This window comes from Protopterus annectens, chromosome 3.part1 (assembly GCF_019279795.1).
Source record: "Protopterus annectens isolate FY-2018-M chromosome 3.part1, PAN1.0, whole genome shotgun sequence".
NCBI lineage: Eukaryota > Metazoa > Chordata > Ceratodontiformes > Protopteridae > Protopterus > Protopterus annectens.
In genome coordinates, this window is record NC_056732.1 from 1,598,424,982 (window position 1) to 1,598,446,558 (window position 21,577).

General features: G+C 36.8%; 1 protein-coding gene across 3 annotated transcripts in view; it reads right to left on the minus strand.

The window, feature by feature from the left end:
• Positions 1 to 21,577, minus strand: part of LOC122798571 (progranulin-like) — a 491,843-nt gene that overhangs the window by 21,277 nt on the left and 448,989 nt on the right. For all 3 annotated transcript variants that reach the window (XM_044067631.1, XM_044067630.1, XM_044067629.1), the window contains 2 exons: positions 4,736 to 4,999; positions 145 to 408 (listed from right to left, as the gene is read on the minus strand). In XM_044067631.1, the coding sequence (XP_043923566.1) occupies positions 145 to 408; positions 4,736 to 4,999 (528 nt within the window). The remainder of the gene's footprint in view (positions 1 to 144; positions 409 to 4,735; positions 5,000 to 21,577) is intronic.

Below are 21,577 nucleotides of genomic sequence, written 5' to 3' on the forward strand. Positions count from 1 at the left end.
AACACACACACACACACACACACACACACACACACACACACACACACACACACACACACACACCAATATGCATATTGCACATGTCCAGTTAGCAGACATGAAATAAAAATAAGCAAGTACTAGTAATCCTTTTTTGCGTGGTACCTGAACAAGTGGACAGCAGCCCCAGAGTCCACTCAGCTGTCTGCAGCAAGTATAGCCATCAGCACAGTAATGAATGTTATCACAGTATACCACTGAACCCCGACTTATGGAGAGGGCAGATGAGGCCTCAGTGCTAACCAGAGCAGGTGTTTTTTCAGATGATAGAATAACATCACCATCAAATGGTCGGGTGCACCGGGTTGAAGTGCTGTCACATCTGTAACCTGAAGGACAACAGTGGTAGCCATCTCTACAACAGACAGGCTGAGGAAAAAAAAAGAAAAAGAAAAAAATTATTTTCAGATCAGAATCTGGACTGTGGTTACTCTCTTGCACACTTAAATATACATACTGGCACAGGTTGTGAGTTAGTAGTATATTGTTACTGCCTTTGATCCAGGGACACACAAGACCATTTTGGGGCACTATGCCTCTGCCTGCACATTTTATGGATCGTAACATACCTGGGTTCAGTCAGTGCAATTTAATATTTTTCTTCCTGTCTCAGAGGCTAGAATAGAATTTCGGATGTCTGCAGTCATAATTAAACTATACAATGGGATGAACCATCCTTGAGAGCTGCAAAAATGATGTTGGATCATTCTGATTTGAAGGAATGACCTATAGTATACATTTTCAACTCCATAATAATAATAATAATAACAATAATAATAATAATAATAATAACATAAAACGTTTGTTTTCATGTACAAGGGCATAGAAAGGTTAAATACTAGCAGTACAGATTATAATGTCAGAAGCAGAATATGAATGTTGGGACAGCAATATGTGATGATATAAAACCACACAATACTGTGAGCCTGTAACTGGAGCTAGTAGTTACTAGGAAGCAAAGGAAGATGTCACTATATCGGAAGGGATAGTACAGTGGTAGAGATCAAAAGCAGGATGCAGACAGTGTGAGGTCAGAGTCCAAAGTCATGTGGGGGCAGACTGATGAACCACCCTCTGCAGGCTAAGGAGATAAAGTGAAACAGGTATCTCAGGGTGTCTGAAATGTACAAACAGCACAAGACAGTAATATTTTTAAAGCAGGGAGCAGTTTAGGATTGGAATGTATGGCTGGATAGTGTTAACCTAGAGTATGAACTAACTCTGCAGTCAGATTGGTAGGTGCGATGTCCAGATTATAAGCAAAGTCATGGAAAAGCAAACTGTGAAGGACTACATGAAACAGATATATAAGGGAATCCCTGCAAAAATAGGAAGAAGATGAAAACTACAGGCAAGGAGCACCCCTTTATAGTACATGACAGCAGCTGTCACTTGTAATTCTTCTCCAATATCACACCTGACCTTTTAGACTTTACTAGTCTGGCATAAATTGTAATGGCTAATGGTACTGTTTGTCAGACTGTGACAAACCCAGCTGACTCTGCACTAATTTTGTATGAGCAGCCAGTCTGTTATGCATCAGTCCAAGATGGTAATCATACTCCTTGAACAAAGCATAATCTCATGCAGTCTGGCAAATATTGTTTACCTCTGTGCCTGCAAACTAATGAGCCTATCCTATCAGTCATCCACTTACTTTTTCTCCTGTATTAGGTATCCCCATGACTGAGGTGACATTAAACCAGAGTGGCCTTCACCAAGCAGCTATGGGGTGGTTTGCATCCCTACTGGCAGGAAGGGCATTTTTTGTGAAACTCTAACCCTGACCCTGGTGGCTCACATGAGTACTTGAATCACTGTATGTATATATATATATATATATATATATATATATATATATATATATATATATATATATATACATATATATATATATATATATGTGTGTGTGTGTGTGTGTGTGTGATATGCATGTATATATATGTGTGTTTATGCTTTCACCTGCATGAATGCTAACTTCACTGGTTCGTCATCTCCAAGCTTGCATCCTTTGTTGCTGCCTTTCTGCTGCTGTGAAAGCCTCCACTTGCATAGTGGTGATCAGCTGACTGAAACCACCATTCTCTTGCTAAAGGATGTGTGAACCAATATTAGCCACTTACTCCCACTGTCCCCCAACTCTTCCAGTATGGAACGGCCTTAGGTGAAATGACATCCTAGAAGAAGAGCTTTAAGGCACAACCCCGTGACCCACTTTTCCCACTTTCTGTGCACACCCCTTAAAGGTACAAATATCCATAGTCATATTATTCAAGTAGCTGCTGTCATGCATATATACAGCCTGCCTCCCACCCCTACCCCTACCCCAAAAGATAGCCACTTTCTGTGTACCCCTCTGATGTCAGATTGGGACAAAACTAAAAAAAAAATAAATAAATAGAATGCAGTAAGATATGACAACTTGTTGTTGTCAACCAAATATGAAAGTCATGCTTCCTTACCAATACCACAAAAAGATAGCCACATGTATATGAGTCTGATGTTTGATTGTGAGGAAAGTGAAGAAAAAAAACCTGCCACAGTTATATATTCCCTTGTTGCTTTGAGGCAGTACACTACACCTAGACAAGCTGCAATGTCTATCTACATATACCTCTGAAATTTGTGAGGAAGGTTAAAGAAATAATGACCACATTGTCCACAGCCTCCACATAAGCTATAGCAACCTTATGTGCACACCTCTGAGGTACGTAAGTAAAGTTAAAGAAGTAATTACCACTATGTCCTTAGCAACCCACACAAGCTAGAATGACTTTCTGTGCACACCATTTAGGTTTGATTGTGATGAAAAAAGGATTAATGACCACACCATTCCTATTAATCCACACAACCTATAGCAATCTTTTGTGCATACCTCTGAGGAGGGCCAGTAGTAGACTAGGTACAGTTCAGGGCACATGCCACTAGTAAGATTGTATCAAAATCCACTTTTATACTTTACTTATCAGGTCAGTACGTGTGTGTGTCCATAAATAACAATAGATGGTATTTTTACATGCATACACATATGTACACACACAACATAGAGACACACACACAATTGTCCTTTGTGTATTTTAATGGGTATCAGTGATGGGTGCCAAATTCCATACTATCTCTGTTGCACATTCAAACACTGATTACAACAGTGCAGGATTTTTAACCAGTAGCCTCCAGCTCATCTCAATTACTTACATTCCTTTGTAAGGGGAAAAGAGTGTTATAAAGTAAACCTTTTGCATCAAAGAATGTTAGCTGCAGTACTATTATTTGAATATGTTATTTTGTGGTATAGAATAGAATTAAACAGGAGGAAGATGATGTCTGTATTCATGCATGCTAACATGTTACAACTTTTCTACATCTGCACCACATCATTTGAGGGCCACTTGCTGCCTTGGTCCCAGGAATCCAGAAGGCAGTAAAAAAGTAGTATCTACAACCAGTCCCCTTTTGTTGTCAAGATGGGGGTCACAGTCAGCTACTCCATTATTGTCTGCATCCCCAAATTTCCAATTCTCAGGGAGTTAAGTTATTCTTGAGATGTGGATGACTCTGGCACATTCCTAGTCTTGCTCCTTTGGATTAATTACTAATTATGTTTTTACTGCTTTATATTACTCCTGCCTCCCTTTTTTTACTATTTTACATTTGGTGGTCCGCAACCAAGCATTCACCAGTCATAAGTACTTAGAATAGTAAAAGTTCATCTCTCTGTACTTTTAGATGAAATTCAGCACATACACATTTCTAAATTTTGATTATCTGTGGATTACATAACCATTATTGATCATGTGTATGTTATGAGCCAGCTGTCTATCAGCTGTACTCACCTCAAGTTGCCTTATAGTTAATATACATATATGTATATATATATATATATATATATATATATATATATATATATATATGGGTCTACTTCTTCTGATCTAAAACACACTTTTTCGAAAAGGAGATGAAGACTCTCAGTTGCGCGAAAGTACACTTTCATGAAGAATGGTTCAACGAACCATTAAGTAACACAGGTGCTGAAGCACACTACAGTGGGGAAAGGGAATTTACGTGCTTCCCCACTGTAGTGAGTACTCGGAGTTGGTATATTTAAGTAGGGGGTGTGTGGGGGGCATGTTTTTGTGTTGTTTATCGGTTCATTGAACCGATGTTCATGAAAGTGCAATTTCAGTGAATTGCATTTTCGCGTAACTGAGGGTCTACTGTTCGTTTTTGAAAATGTGAGTTTTCGATGAAGTACAGTAGGCCCATTTTATATATATATATATATATATATATATATATATTTTTTTTTTTTATTACATATATATGACACTGCCTATTGAAATCTTGGCTTTGTTGCTCAGTTAAGAGTGCTTTAAGCCTATATTGACATTAACAATGGATAATGATTCTGTGGTTGTGTTCTCTGTTATCCCATATAACTGCATACTATAGCATTGGGTTTCTGACTGTAAGTTATACTTTATCACCAATGCTCCTTTTACATTAATTGTCTTTAATCTTCTTAATTTTATCTGAAACTAAGCACTGGTGATATAATGAGTAGACCCATTTGTCAAATAGAAATTCATTAAAAACTAATTGTACCTGAAATTAGCCAACTGCTTATTTACTGAACAGGCTAGTTCCCCTGAAATGAAATAAATTTAAAATAAATATTAATAATGCCTTAGGGACTTACTGCTTGAGAAGGACAACAGCCCCAGCCTCCACTTGGCCTTCTGCAGCATCTGGTTCCATCAGGGCAGTAATACAGGTTGTCACAATATACTATGGAACTCCGACTGTCAGAAATGGCAGGTGAAGCCTCAGTATTGATCAGAGCAGGTGTTTTCTCATATGATTCGATAATGTTGCCATCAGATGATCGATAACAGCGGGTTGAAGAGATATCACATCTGTAACCTGCAGGACAACAATGGTAACCATCTCTGCAACAGACAGGCTGAAAAATATAAAAGATATAAGTAAGTAAAGAAATAAAGTAAAACATTTAAAGCTATCCATCCCATGATCAATAATTTTATATTACCTCCAATGAGAATAACTGGGATCAATCACATATAATTTGATGGGACCAATGTTTGGGTCATTAAAATTATTATTAAATTACTATTTATGTTTATTTATTTATTATTATTTGTTCACTGGTAAATGTGCAAATCTAACTCTTTTCAGCCACAACCCAATCTCAACCCAATCTCAAAGATTAGAAAATGTATTAGGATTTAATTAATCAACTATGTCATATACAAAATGAGTAAATTGTAAAATTCAGTACATAACGATACATTCAATGGACATCCAGTTTGAGTGCATGAAGTACAAGAAAAAACTATAAGCCAAGATATGCATAAAATAAATTGCTACCATACATAAAATATATGGACATATCTACATATATCTAGCTATATACATATACATATGAAATATGCACTTATAAAGTGGCAAATTATGAGGCTGAGAAAAGTTTCTTAAATGTATTCTATTATTTATGATATGGAGTGGTAAGTCACATAACCAGTGTCATGGTAGCAGCAGTAGGTACATTCTGCAAAGGGATTCTCTGTAGGTACATATTTGAAGCATTTAATGTACTTTTAATTTTCTGATGTCGATTGACAGGTGGTTCCAGGTAGGAGGCCTCATTCTAGAGAAGGTACACTGTCTCTTACATCAGTCTTAAATGATGAGTGTACCAGAGAGAAACTGTTGGCCTTTGTACTTCTGAATTCACATGGGTTATTTTGTAGAGGTAATTTCACTATTAGAGGGGTAGTGACCAGGATATAGAACCTTGCAAATTAGAATACATAGAAGAAAAGTGGCCATATGAGACACCGAAAGCCATTTGGAATTTTTTAGCAAATTATAAGGATGCATCTGGGGGCTGGTAAAAGAACGAATTTGCAGATTTTATTCATAGCAGTCAATACTTTCTACTCAGCATGCTTGAGATGAGATGAGATGTTAAAATGAGGTCTCATGTGCTCATTGAAGGTAGCTCAGGTGGATGTAAATGATCCCACAGCACCCATCAAAAAGAGTAGGGGTCCCTTATTTGTATACAGAAAAAAACTCTTATGTACAACATGTTTACATATTTACAAATGTACAAAAATATATATATGTAGATACACAAATATATTTACACATATTTATAATTTCCTTTACAATCATACAAAATTTTCATCCCTATTAGACCCTCAGTCCTTTTTCCTTCTTTTTCCCCATTGAATTCTACATCTCTTAACTTTAAAGTACCACTACAGGCAAATGATTCCTTAGCCATCATCTCATTTTGCTTAATATTGTTGCTGAAATTCATTCACCATTAAACATAATTTCATTTACTTTTTCATTCATATAACCCATCTGACATAAAATAACTTTTTATCTATTCTTTTACCATATTTAACATATTATTTACTTCTATTCTTGTAGTACACATATATCAGTGTTTATTTTTTCCACTTCTTTTATGTCTTTGAAATAATCTACTTTACATAGTTTTCCTCATAACTTTTTTAGCTCTTGTACTTTTCAAAAAACACATGCCAAGTAGTTTATTTGGCTTTGTTTTACGACACTACCCCACTGATTGTTTCATGCAGAAATGGGTTTGGCCAGAGTGATTGACATGCCTAGTGTCTGTGATGTGGCATGCAAATAATGCATGAGTGGTATGCCGTGCAGATTTGCACGTGGCATTATTAATATTCATTGTCTAATCGTAGTTTGCCATTTTCATCAAAGTAGTGCAATCTCAGAGCTGGTATATTTAAGTTGTGGGGGTGTAGGGGGTTGCAGGGACAATTTTGTTGGTTAATGATGAATATGAATGCATAAATGGGCGTGCCTTCATTGAAGGTTGGGTGCCGAGCTGGCACCTCAGCACCGTAAAAATCTACTGCCAGTCATTAGCGGATCGGAGTTCCACTGTGACGACCCCTAACCGGGAAAAGCCGAAAGAAGAAGAACAAAAACAACGAATATGCTCAGGTAAGCTGGCAATCTGATGGATGGGTTTCAAAAATAAATAATTACAGTCCATTAATTTACCGATGTTAAACCCTTAAGTCTTGAAAATGTATAATGCTTTTTATATGCTTAACTTCTATACACTTTAACTCCATTGGGAGTTAACTGATGAGTTTACTGATGTATCCAATCCTGTGTTTTTTCTTGCAGAACTCTTGTATGACTATTCATGTGGACAAACAAAATATCAACATGTTTATTCAATGATATAGGGAAAAAAATCACCATGTGCTGGGTCTTGGGTGGAGTTTAGGCGGCCCTTGCTACTGCGCATCCAGTGGGGTAGTGTTGTAAAACATAGCCATTTATTCTTCTTGACAATGTAAACATACTCTACCACTTTTCTTTTTATATGGTATTTTTTCTTTTACTGGCAATTTATTTATTACCAGTCTCCACAAAGTCTTGCCAATCTACTTTCTGATTATACCATTTGCTTCTCAATTTTTTAACTTTAATTTTTTCATCTGTTAGATTTTCCCATTGTTTTACATAGCAATGTTTTATTATTACATTCTTATACCATACTTTTCTTTCTTTTTCTATATGATCAGTTTTCATACTCCTCAAAAATATTTTTCTTGGTAACATTTTATTTCTTCATCTATATACTCTTTTTTTCTCTTTTACTAATTTTTATCATATACCAAACATTTTCATATTTATATTTATATAACTTTACTACTAATCCCTCACCTTTTTCATTTATCCACTTAAACACCTTTTAACAAATTTAATGAAGCAGCATATACCACAGGGCTAAATTAACCCCAAACCTCCTTCCTCTTTATTTGTATGCAAAACTCTTTTTTGCTGTGTTTAATCTAGAACTTCACATAAATGAAAATATATATATATATATCTGCAAGAATTCCTCTGCAAATGCCACTGCCTACATACATTTATTTTTCTATCAGTACTGAATTTATCAAATGAGCCTTTTTTCTGGATGGAAATGTATATGTTTTCCAAAAAGGAGAGGTCTATTTTATTTCTTCCTTTGTTTCTTTTTTCCCATTGAATTCTACATTTCTTTACTTTAAAGTACCACTACAGGCAAATGATGAAAAAACATATATTTTTATCATGCCATGAATTACTGCACCTCCTAAAGGTGCCTACAGCAAAATAAGTACTTGTCCCTAATTTTATTTTTTTTCATCCTTGTCTCTCTTCATGGAGGCAGGCATGCTGATTCCTTTGCAAAGCTAAATCTGACCCATAATGCACTATTAGAGCTCAGTTTATGAGGAAAAAGTAGCCCTACCATTTGTTCTCAGCTAGAATGGAACAATTCTCTGTTTCTTCTTAACAATGACCTCCTCTGTTAACATTTACTTTATGTAATTTGTTTTAGCTGTATACTTGTAGCATACATCTTCTCTGTAACAGACTCATGGAGAAGTAGAACTCTTCCAAGTCAGTCCATGTAGTCACAAAATAAGACCACATGAATTATCATCCATTTTCAGAAGAAAAAAAATATGCTTTTAAATGCAATCAGTCATTTATTCATAAGAAACCAAAACCTTTTTCAAAAAGCATTATGGATTGCAGTATGTCAGAGAAAAAGTGTAAGCCAAAATATGGGACATTTGTGGGGTACACTGATAAACGATTCAACGCTCCTACTCATCTGTTCTCCATGCAACTATCCAAAATCATTCAAACATGTACATGTTCATGACAGGCATGTATTGATAAAGCACCAGCAGCTGTAGCAGTGATACCACACTCCAAACAGGGCACTCAAACAGTGCACTAACACACAAAGAACAATGATGAAATCACTGGGGACCACACTAAGCACAATTTTACTCTTAATCTCTCCATTTCACAATGCATAATATTCACACCACACTTACAAAGGCAATGCTTACAAACACACAGCGACCCACAAACACACAACATACCAGTCAGTTTAGAGGCTGTTCCCACCTCTCTGCAAAACACTGTTGTAATGGCTTTGGCAAATGAAAACAATTGATGGATGTCAGCTCAGGACTCCCATCCCCACCTATTGGAAGGTATATCCCCCTGAGATCTCATCACAACGTTACTAGGCAAAATATCTTTGCCTGAACAGATGAGGAGTATCGGATTGCTTATCAACGTATCCCACAAAAATCCCTAATTTGGCATATAATTTTTGATCTGACATACTACAATCCATAATGCTTTTTGAAGAAAAGTGTTGGATTATCATTAACAAATAATGACAGTCAGTGCAATTAAAGACTCTTATTTTATGAGCTTACTAAATCATAGTATTGCTGTTTTCAAAGGTATCTGATTTGGAAGCTTTCCCTATGATTCTGTTACTGAGAAGATGAGAGATATACTACAAGTATACAACTAAGACAAGCTGCATAAAGCAATAGTAAAAGAAAGTACTGGGTCACAGCAGATGCTTGGGAGGTGATTGTTAAGAAGAAACCAAGAACTGTTTCATTGTTATATAAAGCTTGATACAAAATGCCACAGGTCAGGTTATGCTACAAAGATAACCATGTGAGCAGCCAGAATGCAATAAAAATTAAATATTTTACTGTGCACATTTTAAGAAATTGATAGATTGGCCTAAACTCTGGATTGAGATGTGTGCTTTTTTTAGAAATAATCCAGGGAAATGCTATTCAGAAGTGAAGAGTCATATGAGGGAATGGTTGTAGTGGCAGACCAGTCTGTGATTTGTTTTTACTTTTTCAGAGAATGTATAGTGCATCATTAGGAATAACATTTGTAAATGTCAATGACACATGACCTGCAGACTCTCAGACTTGGCATTTTTTTCAGGCGTTTCATTCTAACTGAATAAGAGGAAATGGTAGGGATACTTTTTATCACAATCTTTGCTCTCATAGTGCATTATGGGGCATATTAAGTTTTGCAAAGGAATCCATATTTCTGCTCCTATGAGGGCAGACAGTGATTAAAAAAAATAAAATTAGGAATAAGTCCTTATTTTTCTTCAGGCAGCTTTGGAATGTGGCACAATTCATGGCAAGATAAAAATATGTTTTTTCATCATTTGCCCATAGTGGTCCTTTAAAATAATGTAAATAAAACAAAGTACTTTTAATAACCTTTAGTTAACAACCCAAGAGCAAGGTGTCTTTATGTATTAGTTGTTATACATATATAGAAATAGTTACAAAACTTTGCAACATGCATTTTATATCATGCAACATATAACTTTATATGCCCTGTTTTACCACCCAACTTTTTTCTACAACAGTAACTTAATTGTTTCCATAACATCATTTACACCCTATCTCCTATGTCCTGACAAAACTTCCCATAGTCAGTATGGATACCACCTTAGATCCTTCCATGAGAAATGGGTTAAGAACCATCCTGTTTAAAAAATGAATAAATAAATGTGTTTTTGCTACATTTATATAACATGGCTTGCTTACATGACATATGTTTAGCTACATTCAAGTGTGTTCCCTCCTGATCCTGCTTAGCTTTTCTCTCCTCTCCTCTGCTGCTTGCTGCAGTGTATTAGTTTATTTCATTCATCACCGTGCAGATCCACTACATGGTATATATTTTTTCCCTTTCTTTTGCATAACTTTTCTTAATTTCTAAGGTCTGTGCAAACCACTCAATTGTCTGGATTTTCACAGAATGTCCAGATTTCGCCTCATATTTTTGGTCTGTATCTCCTACATTTTATGGTTTTCTAGTAAATCATTGAGGAGTAAAGTCACTAAATAATGACAGATATTTGAGTTTCAGACTTCATATACTTGAGAAAATGTATGTGAATGCAAAACTTGATATTCTATCAACTTTGTAAAAGAGCAATATTTAAAATCTGTCCCTGGTTTGGCCCCTTGCCCCCTATTATTTTTGGATTTGTCCAGATTTCCTGTGTTAAGATGTTGACATGCATGGGGCTGAGTCTTCGCATATTGACCTCACCCTTACAGCTGGTGATGCTGTTAATCACATTCACATTCTGTTGTACTCATTTGTCAGTGTACCAATCATACTTTATAAATACTTTCTAAAACATGTTTTCTAACTAAGATTTTTATACTGTTCTTGCCTAAAATTTATGATATCAGTTTTCATTTACTTGGATTCCTCTTGATTATCTGTGGTACCCCCCATTCAAAAAATATATTTTTTAAACTACATTCCATAATGAGGAGGATGATCCCCATATGCATTGGTGTGCATGCCAATACTTCCCAGCATCCAGAACATGCTACTGCCCTCCCTCTGCACATACTGTAAAAAAAAGGAGAAGTAAAAGAAATCTGAAACACAGACAGACAGACAGACTTAAAGTTCCTGGCCAGCAAACGAAGATAGCATTCCATATAGTGTCCAGTATTTCTATCTGCCTTCAAATAGCCTTGTACTATTCTACTGTAATTCCCTACTGTAGTGGCGGGCACACTTGTATGGGCTGTAATTACTTTCTAAACTTATTAGGCTACTCCATGCATCCCTGAATGTCCCTCCCCCCAGGGTACTACAAGAACTGAAGGGGAAGGTAAACAATTGAATATTGCTTCTGACTCTGATTCACTTTATAGCATTTGTTTTTGGAGTTTTATAGCAAATCTGGCTGAATAACTGTGAGAAGCCATAAAGACAATTGGCCACAATATAAGGTCTCTCGTAGACTATTTTACCTGAGGTCTAGTGACTGTTTATATTTTTCATAGTCCTGTGAGGTTGCTTGGCTCTGTCATACAATGCAGTGGCCCTTTAAAATATTGCATGCTTTCATTTTTTTTCTTATTCAACCCATCCCCTGATGCGAGGTAATAAAGGATAGCTGGTACAAGAAGGTGCCATTTTTAAACGACAGCCCATAGAGAATAGGATTGTCCCCCTATGCCTCAGTGTGCACGCCAAGTAAGTGGAATTAAGTTTTGTTTGATTAAAACCATTTATTATTATAAGTGGTTATCTGGATATCTGTGAAATCAACCTTGTTGATGGGACTATATTTCTGTAATGCTATTTGGTGAAACACTACATGTAAGGAACTCTCCCTATAAACTAACTCTCAAGTCTGCTAAACTTGCACAGAATCTTATGTGAGTTTGTAATTAACAGTCCGTTGTTTAGTAATTATCAGCAAAGTACTTCCAGTAACTGCTTACAATGGCTGACAGATTTGTAAATATCTGTTTTAAAACAATTTAATTTTATGTTTTTTCTGCCTTTTAGGCTGATGCAACTACTTCTACTTCTACGGCCATATGTGTTGTATTTAACTACCATTTATAGCTCTAGGAACTGAAGCAATTAACTTTTCTGGTTCTGTAAAGACTGTAGTAGTTTTTAACATAATGATATGACTTAAGAGTTCTTGGATGTTAGTTGTCTACTCTAAATGCTATGTCATCCTTATGCGAACCCAAATTGAAACGTTCATGCTGCTGTGTCTATAAATGCTTTAAGTTGTAATTTACTATGATAGGACTAAGTGCTCACTATTATTAATAGACTAGCTAGCCTCCTGGCTATAATCTTTTTTTCTATTCTACTAGAAGCCTACTTTCACTTTCCACCTTTATTACCTAACTTTCATCCTTTCTGTTTAATCTACAGTACTTCCCAGCATCCCGAACATGCTACTGCCCTCTCTCTGCACATACAGTAAAAAAGTAAAAGTAAAAGACATCAGAAACACAGACAGACAGACAGGTAGCATTCTATAAGGTGTCCGGTATTCCTATCTACCTTCAACTAGCCATGCACTGTTCTAGTTCTATTGACGGTTTATTTTTTTCATAGCCCTGTGATGATGCTGGGCTTTTCCCGCTCTGTTTGCTCTCGGTCTGCTTGGGCTCACTTTGGTTCCCTACCCTGCCCCCAATTTCCATCCACTTCCACTAGTCCTACATTTAAACACCAGTGACTCCTCCCCATATTTGTATTCAACCAATCCCCACCTTTCTTTTCAGCTCTACTTTCTCTAGTCACCTCCCCGTTTCCACTCTCACTGGTCTACCCTCACTTTCTATACACTTTCTATTATAACACCGACTTACACTGTTGTCCAGCTACTATCACATCTAGTCAACTCCTCTCCTCACTGCCACTCCCCAACATACCCTACAATGCAATCACCAAATACACGTCTTCTAATCCTATCACTTCTCTCCATACACCTCTGTCTGCTAGCACATCTCACTGTCCTGAACCCCATATTCTTCTCACCTAGTTATTCCATCACCTCCACCTCTCTTCCAATACTCCTTACAAGCTATTCCTGTATATCTCCCAACCTTTACCTAATAACCCCCCTCCTCCAGTACAAACCAAATATTGTACCTCTCACAAACAGAATCCTCATAACCCCAACAAGCTTCACCATCAAAACATTTTAACAACTCACCCCTAAATCTCACACAAAGCAAGAGCCTTTATTTCATGTATTTTACATCACTACTATACATCTAGCAGGAGACATACATCCCAGCCAAGGCCCCAGTACCTCCAATTTGTCCTCACTGCCCCTTGGAACTAATTCACATAAATCCATTCACATGATAACTATTAATATTAAAAGTATTCACAACATAATCCCCAGTTTTAATGCTTGGATAGCCCTCAACCAATCTGACATAACTGCCATCAATGAGAAGTGGTTAAAACCATACATTAAAGACTCTATTTGTTTCCCTCAGGCTTTCATTCCATCAGATCTGACAGACCTAACAAAAAAGGAGGCAGGGTAGCACTAGTCTTCCATAACTTATTAAACATAGTACCCTACAAAAATCCATTTTCACAACTGGCAAATGCAGAGATCACCATTGCTCTCCTAAAGATTAATAGCCATAAAAATCTCTATATCATAGCTCTCTACTTACCCCCTGGAAACAATATTTTTCTACTAGAAGAAATTGTAGCCTATACCTCTACCAACATTAAAAACAAAACTGTTATCCTAGGTGATGTAAATGTTAACTGGACCAACCTCATCTCTAACTCCCATAACACTAATATTAACCTATTCAACTTTAGCCAACTCAGAAGCACCCCTACCAGACCCAAAAAGGAAACACCTCAAGATCTACCCTAGACTGGATTCTTATCTTCCACCCAAATAAAATATCTGAAGCAGGCACCCTTCCAAAAACACTGACTACTACCCTGCCTAAATCCACCACGCTCATTTAGCCCCGCAAAATCAGCACTTGTACAAGCAGACAAGGAACCTAACTGACTTTAACCCTTTGATGTTTACTGAAATTCTTAAAAAAATTAACTGGCACATAATAAAAACTCTCCCATTAGACAAGGCAGTAGATTATTTCTACACTACATTCATTAACATTTGAAATAGCCTTACTCCACTCCTTATAAAATGGGTCAAAACTAACTATGCTCCCTGGCTAACCAAATCAACTAAAAATCTGTTGCACCTTAGAGATAAAGCCTGGAAACATTACCAAACCAACAAATACCAGGGCACCCTTACTCAGTTTAAACAGCTCCATAATCAGTGAAAAAAATACAAAAAAGCCCACTAAACAAAATTGCACTCTAACCCTAAACAAAATCCCCAAAATTTCTGGAACTCCATCTCCTCTATTCTGAATCCAGGCACAAAACAGAATCCTTGCCCTCAGCCTGACAAATCTACACAAGAAACTGGCTCCCTCTTTAACTCCTTCTTTATAAACTCTATAGCCAACATTTCTGCTACCTTCTCTCTTACCAATAACTACAAAAATGACATTGATTCACCAAGAATCTCTCCCACCTTCCCCTCCTGCACACCCCAAACCTCCTTCCCACTCCACACTTAATTTCACCATCAACCTCATTTCTACCTATCAAAAGATTACTCATTAAACTCATACCCTGCTCTAGCGCCCCCAACATTTTATCCCCTACATTTCTAAAGATTGCAGCTGAAGCCATTGCTTTCCCTATAAGTATCTTAATCAACAGATCCATTCAAGAATCCTATGTTCCCAAGTCATGGAAGAAAGCTTTCATTCTCCATCTTCACAAAGGAGGCAAAAATAATGACATCTCCAGTTTCTGATATATTGTTATCCTGTTCCCATCTCTAAGATCTTGGAAAAGTGCATTCACCATCAGCTAATGCCCCACCTATTTCAAAACCATCTCCTTTTCTCCACACAACATGGTTTCAGACTTGGTCACAGTACTACCACTGCCCTCATTTCTTTCATGGATACTAATAACAGAGCTTGTGATAATGGCCCCAAGGCTCCATCATTTGTCTACTCCTATTCAATATTTTCATTAACAATTTTCACACATCTGTGACCAATGGGACCCTTGTCCAATATGCTGATGACTCTACCATCATATGCAAAGCTGACTCTATCTCTGAACTCCAACTAAAAGCCCAAGCTGCCTTCTCCATCATTGAATCCTAGAGGTTCAATAACCTCCTTGCCCTCAACCTCAATAAATCCAAAATCATGCTTTTTACCCCTAAAATATCTATCATGTTGGAAAAAGACATGTTTAATATCTACTCCCAAACTGAAGTCCTAATAGAAATTGTCAGCCAAACAAAACTTCTGGGATTAACCATAGATGAACTACTAAAATTTGATATTCACATACAACAAAACATCAAAAAAGCCCATCAAAAACTTGTAATGCTCTACAGTCACAACCAATACCTTAGCCCCATTTCTAAATAAACGCTTGCCTCTACTTACCTACTTCCTTCCCTTATGTATGGTTCCCCACTACTCACCAAACTCCAAACCTCCCTAAAAGCCAAACTTGAAACTTGTTATAATAAAACGGCAAAAATTCGCAACAAATTCCAAAAACTCCTCCCATCACTGTACTGCTCTTCTCCCCTAAAAATGGCTTGAACTTCCAAGCGACTTCAACTTTCTGCAACTTACTATTGCTCACAGACTCATTTTTAAACCTTCTGACTGTCCTGCCCTTAGTTCTGTCTTCACCTTTTAACTCCCATACAGGTCCCTTAGATCGGAGAATCAGCAACATCTACAGGTTCACAAACCTAACCTGCCACTAAGCCAACTTCTCTTCTCCTACTCTTTAGCCAACAACTGGAATTCTCTCCCATTAGCTATCAGAACAATCCAAAATCCCCCCCCCCACTTCAAAACCTCTCTCCATACTTATCTATCTTCCACCTGGAACTATTCGTGCACTCAGCCCCCTTGAAAACTTATCTCAAATGACACACTCTCTCCTACTTTCCTGCACTCAACCCTCTTGAAAACTAATCTCAAATGACAGACTCTCCCCTACTTTCTGTACTGTGGCTTATCTATAATTTATGTATGCAATACCACTGCACTGCTAATTGAGCTTACAATCTCGGTATTCAAATTATTGAAAAATTCCTATACTATCATTGTATATGATTGTATATAATTTTACTTGCACTGACTTTGATCACAACTCTATTATTACTACAATGTCAAGCAATGTTATACCACCTATGTACAACATTTTATATTAAATGTACTTTGTATTTTACTGAGAAGCTTTTCTCCCTGGGCCTTAACTGAAAATGGGCCCAGTATGGCCCAGTGGACTTTCCCAGTTAATAAACTGCAAATAAATAAGTAAATAAATAAATCAGTTTATTACACTTTGTAAACTAATATCTTGTTACTTTTATACTACTTGTCATTGTAGTTGAAAAATATAAAGCTAAGTAAAAAGTGTGGAATTGTTCAGTGATCAGCATTCAGTGATCACTTAATTTCTTAATGAACATCATTTATCAACTAGAAAGGGAAACAGACTTTATAGCTTGCAATAATTAATTTTTAATTACAGTTGCACTGCAGTTGAAAGTTTCAGTGAACAGACTTTGCAATGCAGATATTCAAATTCAGTATCAGTAAACAGAGTTTGGATTTAGTAAATTTCAAAACTGCACATTATTCCACATAAATAACACAATACTCACCACAGTTGCAATAACAGTAAATGATTTTATATGCTGGACTTCATACCACTGCACTTAAATATATGAATTTAAATATCCATTGTACCTACAGTTGCATAATTGTATTATACTGCTATTTCCAAATTCTGATTTAAGTTTTTTTGTTGTTGTTTTTGTTTTTAACTTCAATTAAAGATGATTTTGAAGTTTGACATCTCCTGGAAGAGGAATCAGATGAAAACAAAATATTTACATGTATGTTTTCCTGGAGTTTTGTTATTAATTAATTAACATGACCAGATCACCTAGAGGCAATGTTTACACTGTCTAGTGGCTAGCCCTGATGTAGTGCACAGTCTGTGGTCCATGGTTTACTATCTGAAAGATACTGTCCACAACAGATAATTCTTAAAGCAGTAGTCTATGCAACTCTTATCCTAAAAGGTACCACCTAGAGTCTATACTATTACTCATGACTTCATTTGATTTTGGGAAGGTTGGACATGGAAACACACAACATATTTTTGGGAGGAACCCTACAGAGGTACAGAAGGAACATGCAAACGCTACACAGGCTATGCATATAGGTCAAGATCAAACTCTATATATTGTGTTTGTGAGGTGAAGACCTTAACCATTATACCAACCATGCTAGCCCACAGTCAAAGGTATCTGATCCACATTCAAAGAAAGTGCTGGAGAGGGTGGTTAATAAACAAATATGAAGATTAGTAGAAAGTAAGATGAGAGATGATCAGTTTAAATTCATATCAGGATGCAGCTCAACTGGCCTGCTGTTTGCAGTAAGACAGACAGGGGAAAAGAAGCTAGAGATGAGGAAAGCATCCAACTGGGCATTCTTAGATTTGTAGAATGCATGTAACAAGGTCCCAAAAAAGCTGATTTTGGTTCCAAGCCCTGCAAACAGTGGTAACATTACAGCAGGCTATTTACAAGGAGTCAATGACACAAGTATGGGCAGTGTTTGGAGTTTCAGGTTCTCAGTGGGAGTAGGTGTGCACCAGGGTGCAGCTCTGAGCCCAGTGTTGTTGGTGATGGACTATATTAGCAGACAGGTTGGAGGGAACAGATCAAAAAAGTTGCTGTATGCAGACTACATGGAATTACAAATAGACTGTGAACAGGAACTTCATCAAATGATAAGGGGATGGAATGCAAAACTAAAGTCACATGGGATGAAACTGGCAAAGCAGAAAATGGAGAAAACAGAATAAGCTGAAAACTGAGATAGCAGGGAAAAAGCAGAACAGGTTAACAGCTTCAATTTTCTGAGATGGGTGGTTGAGGAGGAAGGAATACTGAAAGAGAAGGTCAAAGCTAGAATCAGAGGAACCACAGCCAATGGGCACAGAGTGTCAGGAGTAAGGTTTGGTGGAAGAATGCCAAAAAAGCTGAAAAGTAAGGAGTATAAAACAGTGCTATGACTAGTTCTACTTCATGGTACAGAAACATGGAGAGAGAAGACAGAGTAGTTGCGAAAGGTAGAGATGATGGAGATGAAGTGCCTTAGATGGATGGCAGGATGCACACTTTGGGACAGACTACAAAATGATGACATCAGAGCAGAAGCCAATATAGCTCTAACTGCAGAAACCATCAAACTGAAAAGACTACAGGGAGAAACAAGAGGAAATCAAAAAAAGATGAGGGCATGCAGCAAAGCGATGAGTGGATTGTGTGTGAGAAGACATGGAACTTTTAGGCACGATTTTTAAAGAAAGTAGGAGAGTGGTACTGTAACCAAGGAGATGGCAACAGTTGACATGGCACCCTGAGTCCATGTGGAACATGGGGAAAAAAGGGATTGATGATGAAACAATAGTATGGGGATAAAACAGACTTGAGTAACTACTTTGGAAATGGTGAAATTGTAGAAGAGGTTGATCCAGTTTGAACTTTGAAGTAGCTGTTAGAAAGGAAGTGTTTGAACCACACGGTGGCTTCATGGCTGAAAACTGCATTAGTATGAATGATAGTAGTAGAGTGTAGTCTGCTTTGTCGAATCCTTTTGTTCGGTTGGTAAATATAGATCTAGTGAGGTGGCTTTTATCTTTGCTCAGGAGTATGTCATTGGTAAGTGTAGACTGGCAGTTATTGCACTGTGACCTGTCAAAAATCCATGCTGCCTGAGAGAAAGGTGGATATTTGTACATACATAAATAATTTATATATTTATTTATTTTCTACATTAAACTCCATAACTCCAAACACTATTTCTTTCATTTAAAAAGCCTTAAAGGTGCCAATACTTAATTCTTATTTAAAGCTGTACACAACCAAATCACAGCTTAAAAAATGCATAGCATCTGACTAAAAAATAGTAAAAACTGTTAAAATCACATTAATGAACAAGTGTCATAAAAATAAGCAAAAAGACATATCCATATTAAGAGGCCTTTTATCCACATGCAATGAATTTTTTTTAAGCTCTGATTTGGTTGTGTACAGCTTTAAATAAGTATTAAGTAATGACACCTTTAAGTCTTTACAACGTTTTGGTGAAGTTCCAGGTATAGTTGAATGAAAGTGTTAGAACGGTAAATAAAGGTCCTTTTGTGGCATCTGGTGTAGCATTAAATATTTTAACTTGTGTTGGTTTGACGCTGTGTGGTTCGTTGGTTACTGAGTTATAGATTATTTTTCTATAATTTTTTCCAGATGTAGGAATGATGGAAATGGGCCTAAACTTGTTTGTTTAGGACGGTTGGAATTGGTGTGACTTTAGCAACTTACCAAAGTGATGGTAGTATAGACTTTGTGTGGCGTAGGTTGGTAATGAGTGTATTATATGTTTATTTCCAGGGGAAAGTCTGAGGGGAATTTGTCAGTTAGTTTAGCAATGTCTTTTGTTGTGAGAAATTTGTAATGCTAGGGTGGGAAATCGGCTAGGTTGTTGTAAAGAGGGAAGAGGGGAATTCTGCAAGGAAGCTTGAAGAGGTATATATTCTTTGGATGTTTGTATGGCATTCTTTTGCATAAGGTCTTTTGGGTGGTCCTGCCTATTATGTTGTTGACTAGCTCTAAAATGTCCTTTGAATGAATTGTATGTGTTTTGAGCTGCTGTGAGGGTATTTGCTTTGGGTTTTGTATTTTTGTTTGTTTTACTTGGTTCCTAAGTTGAATGAAATGTTCCTGTCTTTCCTTGCAGAATGTTTCTTTTAGCACTTCATGCTTGTTCTCTCATTTTGTAGAGAGTCTTGAGTTCATTTGTTATGACAAGGGCTCATGGTTTTGTTGATTTTGGCTAAGACTTTTTCATGAAGGAAGAGGAATTTGTTGGTAAAGAAGTCAGCTGCTGTGGTGACCTGTTCACGTTCATGTCATTCCTTACACTGAAGAAGACCAATTCTCTGGTTGAGGGCTTGAACTCTTTTCTTTGATTTGAGTTAGAAAGTTACTTGTGAATTTATTTTTACTGGTGGTTTAGTTGAGAAAGTAATGTTGCAGTTATCACTGACTGTGCTGATGAGTGTGAGTTCATTTGTAAGTATCATTTCAAGGAGTGTACGATTATCTGTGATTAGACTTGATCTGCTGAAGCCCTGTACAAGTTGAGTTAGGCTGAGATTATCCCGCATGTCTTCTATGACTGCTTTTGGGGTTGAAAAGATTAATGTAATCACATAAGATGATCTTTTTTTTTTGATGGGTAAGGTCAAAGTGGATTTGAATTTCAAGTAGTTATTGGCAGGGGATGATATGCAGCAACTAGGGATAGGGTGGTGCATTTGTTTAAAGATAGTCCCGAGGATTTAATAAACTCTGTGTAGGCACTGTGTAGAGCCTACATGGAATGTATCTGTGTACACAGCCAAGTTACCCCTTGGCAGCGTGTCATGCATATTAATGATGGCACGCTGACGATGGAGAGCATATGAGCAGGGTTATTGAATCAGTATAAAGAGAAGTATAGAGGCTACGAGTGGTTGTGGATGGTCTGTACTGCTCTCCGCTACTGTTGTGAATTGGGTCAAATGTGTAACATTTTATTTTAATTTGTTTTTCCATTTTTTGTATATTTGCCCTGCACGCTATGGAGCACAGCAATGCCAAGCTGTGCTCACATATAGACTTCTGACACCTGCCAGACATCTAAAAATAGAAACTGGATGTCATTATCATAATTAAGTATATTTCTTACTTTAAACATTTTTAAATTTTTTCAATTGCTGTTTGTGCTGTGCAGCAGTCATACATACATAGCCAACAATTTTTAGACATCTAAAAATAGAAACCAGATGTAATTAATTATTTATGTCTGGGTCTATTAAGTGCATTTATGCAGTGTGCCAAAGTGCTTAACAACTCTAACAGGTAGCCCAGTAGTATATGTGAAGATATACTAGTTTTCATAATATCCAAGTAGCTAAATGGGTAGAGATACAGTCTAATGTTTAGTAAGTCCTTGGTTTGAGTCCATAGCAGTGATGAGATGTCTATAATTTAATTTGTTATATATGTTTAATTTTAAAAACAAATTTGTGAAATATGGCACTGCTGTGCTGTGCTGAACACTGCTTAAACATGTTAATCTTGTAAGGTAAGCTTAGGTAAAAC